Consider the following 12,993-nt stretch of genomic DNA (forward strand, 5'->3'; position numbering starts at 1 on the left):
CATATTCTAGCAAATAATTCTTGTTTGTCAATTAAGCCAAGTCTAGTTCTTTCCAAATGTAAGGTCTCAAACATCTCCATAATCCACATTTTGATTGTGGGGGTTGTTGGACTTTTCCAAAATTTTAATATTAATTTTTTCCCAGTTATTATACTATAATCAAGGTAGTTTCTTTGGCTTGTTGTAAGTTTTAGGCTTTGTTCTGATATACCTAATATTATTAGGTTTGAGTCGGGATCCAATTGGGTATTAACAACTTCCGAAATTATTCTAAAAATATCCGTCCAGAAATTTTTGATTTTTACACAATTTACTACAGTATGAGTTAAATTAGCCTCTGAGTGTTGACATTTATCACAGATAGGTGAAATATGTGGGATGGTTGGTGCTGTCCAAGTGGGCCAAAGGGCCTGCTTCCACGCTGTATCTCTAAAATGCAAATAAATATCACTTTTGAATGATAAGGAAATTGCCTATTAGATCCTCAGAGTAGCAGTTGGAAACAGAAGCCAACATCTCTCACTGTATTAGCATGTGACGTATTTAAGAAATACCAAACAAATTTAAGATGTTTGGGTGGCGAGAAACAAGTAGTAGAGATCAAGACTGGCTGATTTGATTGGCAATAACTAAATGGCTTGCTGTGGTTCCAATTCAACATACTTATGAATACCTGACTAAACACATATATTAATTGTTCTTTTAAACTTTCAGTGCACCCTTACCTTGTAACTGCGGTTTACGTCCGTTAGTTGCCAGATAGCGTTTGGAATTCCCATACGACTATATTCATCGGTTAAATTAATGACCTTCCAGCCCATTTCCCTCTCGTATTCAGTCTTCTTCGGATGGAAAGCGAATGCATACAGGTCATCGTACTTTACTGGAATTGAGGAATATATTTAAATGCTTCACAAGCTTGAAAGATTAGCAAATGCTCACATACAAATGGAAATGAGAGAACCTTAATTTGGCAGACCACAAGTTTTCATCCAGGGTTAAAGATGTTTTTTAATATTTAGAGAATAGGGGATTTTCCAACATGCCCACTAAAATGTGCTACAATGCTGAGAATTATATTCTGCACTATTTATCTTCCCCTTTGCTCCATCGTACTGGAGTTTTGTTTGATTGTATTTATGAATGGTGTTATCTGATTGATTGGATAGCATGCAAAACCTTTTCACAGTACCTCGGTACAGATGACAATAATAAACCTAAACCTGTATCTATTCTGTTTGGATAGCATACAGAGCAAAGTTTTCCACTGTACCTCGGTACACGTGACATTAATAAACCTAAATAAAAGTGTCCTTACAACGTGATGGTAGGATACGTACTGGGCTGTTAAAAATGCCAATATTTAAACCCAAAGTAACAGTAAAATATTTGCAAGCAAGTTAGATAGAAATTTATTGGTCTAAAGACACAAAGTGCTGGAGTATCACTGCAGGTCAGGCAGCATCTCTGGAGAACATGGATAGGTGGTGTTTCTGGTCGGGAGTCAAAAATATATAACACATGAAACATTACCTAGAACAGTTCAGCACAGAAACAGGCCCTTTGGCACAATATGTCTGTGCCAAACATGATGCCAACTCAAACTGATCTTCTCTGCCTCTAATATTGCCTGAATATTATGTGCCTCCCCTAAATGCCGCTGTGCTGCCTGTGTAGTATGTTGCTTTTGAGAAACGTACATACCTGGGCATGAGAGCTTGAGGAGAGAGTTGTAAATATCATGGCAGTCCCTTTCTCGTGGAATAATGAAGTGAATGACCCGAAAATCCTTGCACCGAATTGCAAGCGGACACCCAACCGTTGTCAGGGGTAGCTTCTCCACAACAGCAATATGATGATGCATTATCTAAAACATAAAAATATAGAGCAGAAATATTACTAAACGCAGAAATGCTCAAACAGTGCGACATTCAATTTCTGTCTTCAACTATTTGGGGAAGTGGAGGAGTGGAGAAAATAAATTAAAGTGGCAAGAACTATTTCAAAAGTTCACAACAGAAAAGAATAGATGTTAAGACGGAATGAAATAGGAGTGAGTTAGAAACATTTATGAAAAAGACAATAAGTACACATAATTATAATAACAGAAAAGTACATATGAAGCAGGAACTATCGCAATGTTTAAGAAGGATTTAAATATGTACATGGATATGTTAGGTTTAAAGGGATATGGGCCAAACACAGGCAGGTGGAACTAGTGTAGATGGGGCATGTTGGTCAGTGTGGACGAGTTAGGCCAAAGGGTCTGTTTCCACATTGTATGACTCTAAAGCAGCGGTCGGCAACCTACGGCCCACAGGCCGGATCCGGCCCGTAACCCAAAATCATCTGGCCCGCAGGCGTATTTTTTTTCAATTAGTTTTCGCGACCTGGGAACTGCAGCCAGTCCCGGGCACGCAAGCTGATCTGGGAACTGGAGCTAGTCCCGGGGCACGCAGGCGACCTGGGCACTACAGCCAGTCCCGGGGCAGGCGAGCCGACCAGGGAACTGCAGAAAACTAATTGAAAACACGTGAAATCTAATGCGAAAAACACTAAGTGTTACACTGTGGCGATAGATGTGGCCCGCCATCCGCTCACAGACATGGGTCCTGGCCCCTATGCAGAACAAGGTTACCGACTCCTGCTCTATGGCACTAATTGATGGGCCTTTTTCCGTACTCAGCTCCTGTGCTTTCACAATGCATACACAATGAACCGTGTTTGCATTGTGCATACACTTGTGAGTATTGAGGTACAGAGGGACGTTAGTGTAAAGATCCAAGGATCCTGTGAACGTGGCAGCATAATGCGGCGAAGGCACTCACAAGGATCATTAGCTAGGGCGTTGCACATAAGAGCAGAGAGGTTAAGGTACAACTTTATAAACTATTGAAGGTACACAAAAAAGCTGGAGAAACTCAGCGGGTGCAGCCGCATCTATGAAGCGAAGGAAAAAGGCAACGTTTCGGGCCGAAACCCTTCTTCAGACTACTTTGGACTAGACTAGACTTGGATTAGACTAGACAAGGTATGCCTACCTTGAAGAAGTTCTCCTCTCTCCGGAGACAGTTTCACAACCTCCTCTCTAACTGCCCCCTCTCTGTGATCAAGGTATGCCTACCTTTATAAACTATTGGTTTGGTCACAGTTGGAAGCGTGTGCACTTCTGGTGACCACCCTACAGTAGAGGCAGATACTAGGGTAGGGTGCAGAAACATTCACCATGTTCCCCAAGATGTAGCATTTCATTTAAACGAGACTGGGTGCCATAGTGTCATGCAGCGTGGAAACAGCCCCTTCAGCTTAACTTGCCCATGCCAACCTACATGCCCCATTTACACTAGTCTCACCTGCCTGCGTTTCGTCATTTCCCTCTAAACCTATCCTATCCATGTACATGTACTTCAACTTTACTCCACTGTTATAATTTCACCTCAAGTTATAAACAAATTAGAAATTTTCTGACCAAAAAAAGTGAAAATGGCAAGCATTATTTGTACAAGGGAACAAACTTACCCAGATTTCCTTTGGATTGACTGTAGTCACCTCTCTATAAATTAAATGGGTTGCAGTCAGATACAAGGTTCCAATAACTGACTTGTTACTTCCAAAACGATCCAATAACTTCACCTGCTCCACCTATAGGAAAGATGAGAGAGAAAATTTTGAAAAATAAGGGAAGAATGGGCCCAATCCAGACAACTCTCTGCATGATAGTTCCAGGAGTAGATCTGCAATCACTCATTCCAATTGCTCTACTCTTTTAAATCTCTACTCCAGCTGCAGCATTTCTTACTTTAACTATACTTTTAATCTCCTCTCAGATCTGTAGATTTTCCGACTACTATACGCTCTTTCCATTATCCTGTATCTGTACACTGTGGACGGCTCGATTGTAATCATGTATAGTCTTTCCACAGTACCTCGGTACGTGACAATAAACTAAACTGATAGTGCTTTACAGCCATGTGTTGGCCACTGTTGTAATGTTTTACTGTAGGCTTGGTAACAGGCTTCACAGACGTGGATCCTTCTCATTTATAGAAACATAGAAAGTAGGTGCGAGAGTAGACCACCAGGTCCGTCGAGCCCGCACCGCCATTCGCTCATGGCTGAACACTAAACAGACACACTTACCCACAAACAGTAGACACAAGAAACAAAACACAAGACACTACCCTCCCCTTTATACCGCTATCACCCCTCTCCACCCCAAGAACCTCGTGATCTCCTGGGGGAGGCAAAAAACCGGATAAAAACCCAGGTCCAATTCGGGAAAAAAATCCGGGAAATTCCTCTCCGACCCCAATCCAGGCGATCGACACTTGTCCAGGAGATCACTCAGGTCTTACTATACTAACCATACCTAGGTCCATATCCCTGCCCTCTCCCCGTAGCCCCTTATCCCCTTGGCAGCTAAAAAACCATCTATTTTAGTCTTAAATATATTTAAAGTTTCTGCTTCCACTGCTCCCTGGGGCAGTGAATTCCATAAATTAACCACCCTCTGGGTGAAGAAGTTCTTCCTCATCTCAGTTTTAAAAGAGCCCCCCCTTATTCTGCAACTATGTCCCCTAGTGCTAGTTTCCCCGATCATTGGGAACATCCTCGGTGCATCCACCCGATCAAGGGCCCTCACGATCTTATATGTTTCAATGAGATCGCCTCTCATTCTTCTAAACTCCAAAGAGTAGAGTTCCAGCCTACTTAACCTTTCCTCATATGTCAATCCCCTCATTGCAGGAATTAATCTTGTAAACCTTCGCTGCACTGCCTCCAGGGCTAGTACATCCTTTCTTAAGTATGGACCCCAGAACTGTACACAGTATTCCAAATGTGGTCTCACTAATACTGTGTACAGCTGCAGCAAGACCTCCGTGTTTTTATACTCAATCCCCCTAGCAATAAAGGCCAAAACTCCATTGGCCTTCCTGATTGCTTGCTGCACCTGCATACTAACTTTTAGTGATTCATGTACTAATACCCCTAGATCCCTTTGCGTTGCATTACAACGCAGCTCCTCCTCATTTAGAAAATAACTTGCCCTATCATTTTTTTTCCCAAAGTGAATGACTTCACATTTATTAGTATTAAATTTCATCTGCCAAGTTGTTGCCCACTCACCTAGCTTATCTATATCCTTTTGCAGACTCTTCCTATCCTCCTCATCCCCTACTTTTCCTCCCATTTTTGTATCGTCCGCAAATTTTGATATATTACACTTGGTTCCCTCCTCCAAATCATTTATATAAATTGTGAACAACTGGGGTCCCAGCACCGACCCTTGCGGAACCCCGCTAGTTACCGGTTGCCATCCCGAGTATGAACCATTTATCCCCACTCTCTGCTTCCTATTTGTTAGCCAATCCTCTACCCATGCTAATATATTACCCCCAATCCCATAATTTTTTATTTTTAGCAATAGTCTCTTATGTGGCACCTTGTCAAAAGCCTTTTGGAAGTCCAAGTATACCACATCCACCGGTTCCCCTTTATCCACCCGGGTTGTTACTTCCTCAAAGAATTCGAGCAGATTCGTTAAACAGGACTTCCCCTTCACAAAACCATGCTGGTTCTGTCCGATGAAGTCATGTTTATCCAAGTGCCCCGTTAGTGTTTCTTTAATAATTGTCTCTAACATTTTACCCACCACCGATGTTAGACTAACCGGTCTATAGTTACCCGCCTTCTGTTTACTTCCTTTTTTAAATATAGGTGTTACATTGGCCATTTTCCAATCCACTGGGACCGTTCCTGCCTCCAGGGAGTTTTGGAAAATTATCACCAATGCATCCACAATCCCCACTGCTATCTCCCTCAAGACCCTTGGATGTAATCCATCAGGCCCAGGGGATTTATCCTCCTTCAGTCTCATTAATTTCCCTAATACCACCTCCTTGGTGATCTTAATAGTATTTAGCTCCTCCATTCCTACCGCCCCCTGTTTATCCAGCGTTGGAATATTTTTTGTGTCTTCTATGGTGAAGACTGATACAAAATACTCGTTTAATGCCTTTGCCATTTCCATGTTCCCCACCAACAACTCTCCAGTCTCACCCTCCAATGGACCAACGTTCACCTTAGCCACCCTTTTTCTTTTTATATAGCTATAAAAACTCTTACTATTAGTTTTTATGTTGTTCGCTAAATTCCTTTCATAGTCTATTTTCCCCGTCTTAATTAATCTCTTAGTTATTTTTTGCTGACCTTTAAATGCTTCCCAATCCTCTACCCTTCCACTATCTCTGGCTACCTTATATGCCCTTGCCTTCAGCCGAATACTATCCTTTATAGTTTTACTGAGCCATGGCTGACTGTTCTTACCCTTACCCCTTTTTTTCTTCATAGGAATAAATTTTTCTTGAAGGTTATACAGTATACCCTTAAACGTACACCACTGCTCATGTACCGTCTTATTCTTGAGTCTGCTATCCCAGTCAACTTTAATCAGCTCAGTCCTCATACCTTCATAATCCCCCTTATTTAGACTAAGCACCCTAGCCTGAGTTTCAACCTGCTCCCCTTCTATTTGAATATGGAATTCGACCATATTGTGGTCACTTGTTCCCAACGAGTCCCTAACTATGACACTTTTAATTAATCCTGCTTCATTACACAGGACCAGATCCAAGATTGCCTCCCCCCTTGTTGGTTCGGTGACATACTGTTCTAGGAACCCGTCTCTAATACATTCTATAAACTCTTCCTCTAGTCTACCCTGCCCAGTTTGGTTTGCCCAATTAATATGAAAATTGAAGTCCCCCATGATTACAGCAGTTCCCTTTTTACATGCGTCAACTATTTGCAGATTTATGTTCTGACTAACAGCGTCACAGCTATTTGGAGGTCTATAAATTACACCCACTAGTGTTTTTTTCCCCTTATTATTCTCTATCTGTACCCAAGCTGTTTCACTATCCTGATCCTTCAACGCAATATCCTTCCTCTCTATTGCCGTTATTCCCTCCCTTATTAAAAGGGCCACCCCTCCTCCCTTTCTTTCCTGTCTATCTTTCCTAATTGTCGAGTACCCCTCTATATTTAACTCCCAGTCCTGATCTCCTTGCAGCCATGTCTCCGTAATGGCCACGATATCATAACTATATATATTTAATTGCACCGTTAATTCATTTATCTTATTACGAATACTCCGTGCATTTAGATAAAGCACTTTCAGATGATTTTTACTACCCTTCCTTTCCGTTTTTGCCCCTTTTACATCTAGAGCTTTATCTTCACACATTCTGTCTCCTGTCACATTTTGACTTTCCGCTTCCCCACTGATACCCTGCTCTATTTCCTCTACCCCTGCCGTTATTACCCCCCTTGATACCTCCCCCCCGCTACTTAGTTTAAAGACCTCTCTACTGCCCTAGTTATATGATTTGCCAGGACCCAGTCCCAGCACCGTTCAGGTGAAGTCCGTCCTTACAGAACAGATTCCCCCTGTCCCAGTACTGGTGCCAGTGGCCCACGAAACCAAACCCATTATTCCCACACCAGTCTTTGAGCCACGCATTTAGCTTTTTAATTTTACGTACCCTCGCCGATTTGGCCCGTGGCTCAGGTAGCAATCCGGAGATCAGTACCCTCGAGGTTCTGCTTTTTAATTTATTCCCTAATTGCTCAAACTCCTTCAGCAGATCCTCCTTCCTCGTCCTTCCTATGTCATTGGTCCCCACATGGACCACGACCACTGGATCCTCCCCCTCCCTCTGCAAATTTCTCTCCAGCATCGCAGAGATATCCTTAACCCTAGCACCGGGTAGGCAACACAGCCTTCGGGACATGTTCTGCTGGCCGCAGAGAACCTTATCTACCCCCCGAATAATACTATCCCCTATCACTACGACATTTCTTCTAACTCCCCCCTCTTGAATGGCCTCCTGATCCACGGTGCTGCAGCCAGGTTGCTCATCCCTCCCACAGCCCCTAATCCCGTCCTTACATTGAGTAAGAGCCTCGGTCATGCTCGTCAGGGACAAGGGCTGTGGCTCCTGCCGCATCTCCTCCTGGTTCCCCCTACCTGCCTCGCTTATGGCCACACCTTCCTTTCCTTGCTCACTGCCTACTGAATTAGTTAAACTGGTCGGTGTGACCATCCCCTGGCACAAAACATCCAGGTAATACTCCCCCTCCCTGATGTACCGCAGCGTATGAAGTTGGGTCTCCAGCTCATCAATGCGGAGCTGGAGTTCCTCTAGCCTCAAACACTTACTGCAGCTGTAGGGATCTTCTACATCAATGGTGTCGACAAATTCCCACATCTCGCAGTATTGGCACATCTCCTGACCGCCCATCTTATATAGGTAATTAACTGGTCCTGTTTAAGAATCCCCTACTGTATTTAAACCCTTCTTAATTAATAGAAGAGGCACTATCAGAAAAGGGAGCACTGTCAATGTGAAAATATTCTATGTAATTTTAATCCTAAATAGCAACACAAATGCATGCAAAGTGATATGCAAGGAAAAAGCAAAGCATTTTTTGTTTGTTTACAGTAGCAGGATACGTGATAAAGGAGCACAGTGGCGCAACAATAGAGCTACCTTACAGCGCCAGAGACCCGGGTTCGATTCTGACTATGGTGACTGTCTGTACAGTTTGTACGTTCTCCATGTGACCAAGAGCGGAACTCGCTATCAAAACATGGAGGGGGCGGGGGACACACAATTTTTTGGCGGCCGCGCGCGCATGCACACACTCACACACACACGCGCACGAGGCTTCAGAGGCTCAATCCAGTGCTAAATGCAGCTCAACTCTGCCTGTCACACCGGGTTAACTACAGCCCTGTCTGGACTGATGGGACACCAGCGCTGCTTCTCCGCGCTGGCCATATTTCCCGCAAGCCCAGGCAGGTTAACCTGGCGGGACAGGCAGGGTTAAGCTGGGTTTAGCGCTGTTTCTCTGTGCTGGTTGTGGGCCTGGGGGTACTGCGCCCGTCTGACTGCCGACCTCTCTGGCCACCCGCGGGGGGGGGGGGGGGGGCACTCGGGACAGCGCCGGAGAGCCGGCCGGGATCGATCCTGCCTGCGGATGAGGTGCAGGCCTGTGCCACGTCTCCCTCCTCCAATCGCCGCTCTCTATCCTCAGTCCCACCCCCCCCACTCCTCCCTCCTCCAATCATCACGCCCTCGATCATCAGTCCCACCCCCACTGTCTCGCGGAAAGCGGAGATTTTAAAATACGGATCACAAAAACTTGGGGGGGATGTCCCCCACCTCTCAAAACATGGGGGGGCGTGTCCCCTCTGCCCCCCCCCCGGGTTTTCCGCCCCTGCATGTGACCATATGGGTTTTCTCCAGGTGCTCCGGTTTCCTCCCACATCCCAAAGACGTGCAGGTTTATAGGTTAATTAGCTTCTATAAATTGTCTCGAGTGCGTAGGATAGAACTTGCGTACGGGTGATCATTGGTCGGGGTGGAATTGGTGGGCCAAAGAGCCTGTTTACACACTGTATCTCTAAACTAAACATTCCCAAAAGAGAACGTCAGCAATGATTTCTACGCATTATTTTCAACTATGTTAAGAAACACAACATAAGTAACCTAACACTAATAAGAACTGTTCAACCCTTTGCATAATTTTGAATAAAGTGTTGGGACAATCGGATGTCGACATGAGATTGGGGCTCAAAATGAGAATGATGCCTTTGGCTCGTGCATAAAAAGGGCTAGTTCCACTGCCATTCTCCTATGGTCTATTCAAGCTGTTTGGTTTTTGAAAATCATTGATTAAATATGATCTTCATATATCAGTAGGCACAGAATCTAAAGCCAGGCTAGATTGATTCTACTGGTACACAAAATTGCTGGGGAAACTCAGCGGGTGCAGCAGCATCTATGGAGCGAAGGAAATAGGCGACATTTCGGGCCGAAACCCTTCTTCAGACCTTCCTTCGCTCCATAGATGCTGCTGCACCCGCTGAGTTTCCCCAGCAATTTTGTGTACCTTCGATATTCCAGCATCTGCAGTTCCCTTTTGAATAGATTGATTCTACTGCCTGATAGCCATCTAAAGGATGGTTACACTCATTCAGTGCCAGTAATAATACATTTAACATTGCTTACAAACAAGAACATTCTTTTTGAACAGCAAACACCATGCTTTTCTTTAACAAAAATAGTGGTTCTGACTTTTGACATCCATTATGGCTCCAGATATATGGAAAATATGTAAAATTAAGACTTAACTTTAAACATATAGCGCAGAAACAGGCCCTTCAGTCTGCAGGGTCCTTGTCGACCAGCGATCACCCCACACACTAGCACTATCCGACACCTTAGGGACAGTTTACAATTTTACCAAAGCCAACAAACCTGCACATGTATGGAGTGTGGGAGGAAACCAGAGCACCCGGAGAAAACCCACGCGGTCACAGGGAGAACCTACAAACTCCGTACTGAGAGCACCCGTGGTCAGGATCAAAACCAGGTCTCTTGCATTACAAGGCAGCAAAATTACTGTGCCACCCTGCAAAAGGTTTATGACATTTATGGAAGGCAGTGGCCAAATTGCCTCGATGCATTCTGCTCATTTCACTAAAGAACCAAGACGCTATTCATGTTAATTAGCAAATCTAGTTAATACATTACTGAGATTGCTGACAATTTATGCTCTGCAGATTGAACATTTTATGGTAATGCAAATGGTTAAACAGAAAATCAAAAATAATTCAACCTTGTACAAAAGATCAAGATGAGTGGAGTTCAAAGGAACCTTTACCGAAAGTGTCAATTTACCTATGATACATTTATGACAGATAGAACGTACTGGTCAGATCTAAAGAAGGACATAAAGAGCTGGAGTAACTCAGCGAGTCAGGCAGCATCTCCGGAGAACATGGGTGGGTGACGTTTTAGGTCGGGACCCTTCTTCTAACTGATGGAGGTGGGGGGAGGAGGAAGGAAAGGTAGAAGAGAAGAGGGACAGGACAAAGGCTGACAGGTAACGGGTGAGGTTTGGGGTGGAGGGGGGTTATGATAGGAAGATGGTTGAATGTTTGGAAAAGCTGATAAGCTTTGCAATAAATAGGCTACATGAAAGACTTTCCACTGAGGGATGTTTTCCTCAAATGTTGCACTTGTCTGGACACATATGTGGTCAAGAAGGGTTTTGGTACAGTTGCCTTCATCAGTCAGGGCATTGAGCATAGAAGTTAGGACATTATGTTACAGTTGTACAGGCCATTGTAAGGCTGCATTTGGAGTATGTGTTCAGTTTTGGACACCTTGCTATAGGAAGGATGTCATTAAGTCGGAAAGAGTGCAGAGAAAATTTACGAGGATGTTGCCCGGACTCGAGGCCCTAGACTACGGGGAGATATTGGACAAGCAAGGACTTTATTCCTTGGAGTGCGGGGGCTAAGGGGTGATCTTGTAGGGGTGTTTAAAGTCATGAGGGTAATTGAGAGGACGAATGCACAAAATATTTTATCCAGATAGGGAACCAGAGGACATAGGCTCAAGGTGAAAGGGGCATGATTTATAGGAACCTGAGGTGTAACCTTTCCACTCAGAGGGTCGTGGGTATATGAGTGAGATGTCAGAGGAGGTAGTTGAAGCAGGTAATATGACAACATTTAAGACATTTGGACAGGTACATGGATAAGAAAGGTTTAGAGGGATATGGACCAAATGCAGACATACGGGACTAGCTAAGATGGGGCATATGATCAGCAAGGACGAGTTGAGCTGAAGGGCCTGTTTCTGTATCGTATGACTATATGACGGAGTCCACAGTGTTTAATTGTGACATCTGAAGTTAAGGGAACAATTACATTTCTACTTGCAGCATCTTTACAGGTATGTAAGCACTTTACAGGGCTGTAAAGAGAATATGGGTTTAGTCACGTGTACCGAAGTACAATGAGAGTCTCAAGAAGTGGCACAACCTGAAACGTAATCTATCTACGTTCTACAGAGATGCTGCCTGAATGCCATTACTCAACACTTTGTGGCCTTCTGTATAAAACCAGAATTTGCAGTTCTACAATGAAAGCTTTGTTTTGCATTCTAATCAATCAAATCAGATAATAAACAATCAAGCCAAACTTAAGAACAATAAGTAGAGCAAAGGGGAATGATAGTGTTGAATGTACACATGGACAATATATAAACGAATAAAAATGCAATAAATTAATGACCCCAATACTTTTAAGAACTTTGAAACTTCGTGAGCTCCAGAAAGATGGTGACTCTTTGTGTACTGTTTCAGTGGAGTCTACTATTACACTACAACCATTGCACTTTTGTACTTGCCTATAATTGCGCTTGTCTATAATATGATTTTACTGGCTTCTATGCATAACAAATAATTTCACTGCACCTAGGTACATGTGACAATAAAGTATCATCATCACATGGAATTGCAGTTACTGGTTAATACAGAAAAAAAGATATAAAGTGCTGGAATAACAGTGAATCAAGCAGCTCTGGGAAACATGGACTGGGAATACTGCGGGTTGGGACTCTCCTTCAGTCCCAAAGCCTGGGGATCGGGCAACAGCTGAGGCCCGAGACCAATCTCCACCCAATAAACAATTCCACGCAAAAAATAAAAACACGGCCATCACCCACCTTCGGGGTTCTAATGTGCTCCATGTCAACTGAAGGGAGGGGGTCCGCGGGCGGACGGACAGACAGACAGACGGGCTCACACGTTGTTTTTAGCCACGGAGCAGCGCACGACCACCACCTCCTGCCCGCCTCCACGGCAACCTTCACTTCCGGCCCCAGCCCCGGGCGCTCCCGCAGCGCCCCCTACACTGGAGGACTCGCCAACATCCCAGCGAACCCGGTGGGGCCAGGCAGTGGCTTCATGTGTTGGAGGCATCTGCAAATGCTGGTTTACATGGAGGATAAGACACAAAGTGCTGGAGGGAGTAACTCAGCGGGACAGGCAGCATCTCTGGAGAGAAGGGATGGGTGACGTTTCGGCTCATGACTTTACTTCAGACTGAGGCAGGGGAGAGGGAGTCCAGAGATG

The 12,993-nt window shown here is 44.3% G+C and overlaps 1 protein-coding gene across 1 annotated transcript in view; it reads right to left on the bottom strand.

Annotated features, from left to right (window-relative positions):
• Positions 1 to 12,742, bottom strand: part of mtmr6 (myotubularin related protein 6) — a 34,888-nt gene extending 22,146 nt beyond the window's left edge. Inside the window, exons 1-4 of the mRNA XM_033022774.1 lie at positions 12,585 to 12,742; positions 3,520 to 3,642; positions 1,705 to 1,867; positions 726 to 883 (exon numbers count right to left, since the gene is read on the bottom strand). Coding sequence (XP_032878665.1) covers positions 726 to 883; positions 1,705 to 1,867; positions 3,520 to 3,642; positions 12,585 to 12,608 — 468 coding nt within the window. The 5' untranslated portion in view covers positions 12,609 to 12,742. The remainder of the gene's footprint in view (positions 1 to 725; positions 884 to 1,704; positions 1,868 to 3,519; positions 3,643 to 12,584) is intronic.
• Between the last annotated feature and the right edge of the window lie 251 nt (positions 12,743 to 12,993).

This window comes from Amblyraja radiata, chromosome 6 (genome assembly GCF_010909765.2).
Source record: "Amblyraja radiata isolate CabotCenter1 chromosome 6, sAmbRad1.1.pri, whole genome shotgun sequence".
NCBI lineage: Eukaryota > Metazoa > Chordata > Chondrichthyes > Rajiformes > Rajidae > Amblyraja > Amblyraja radiata.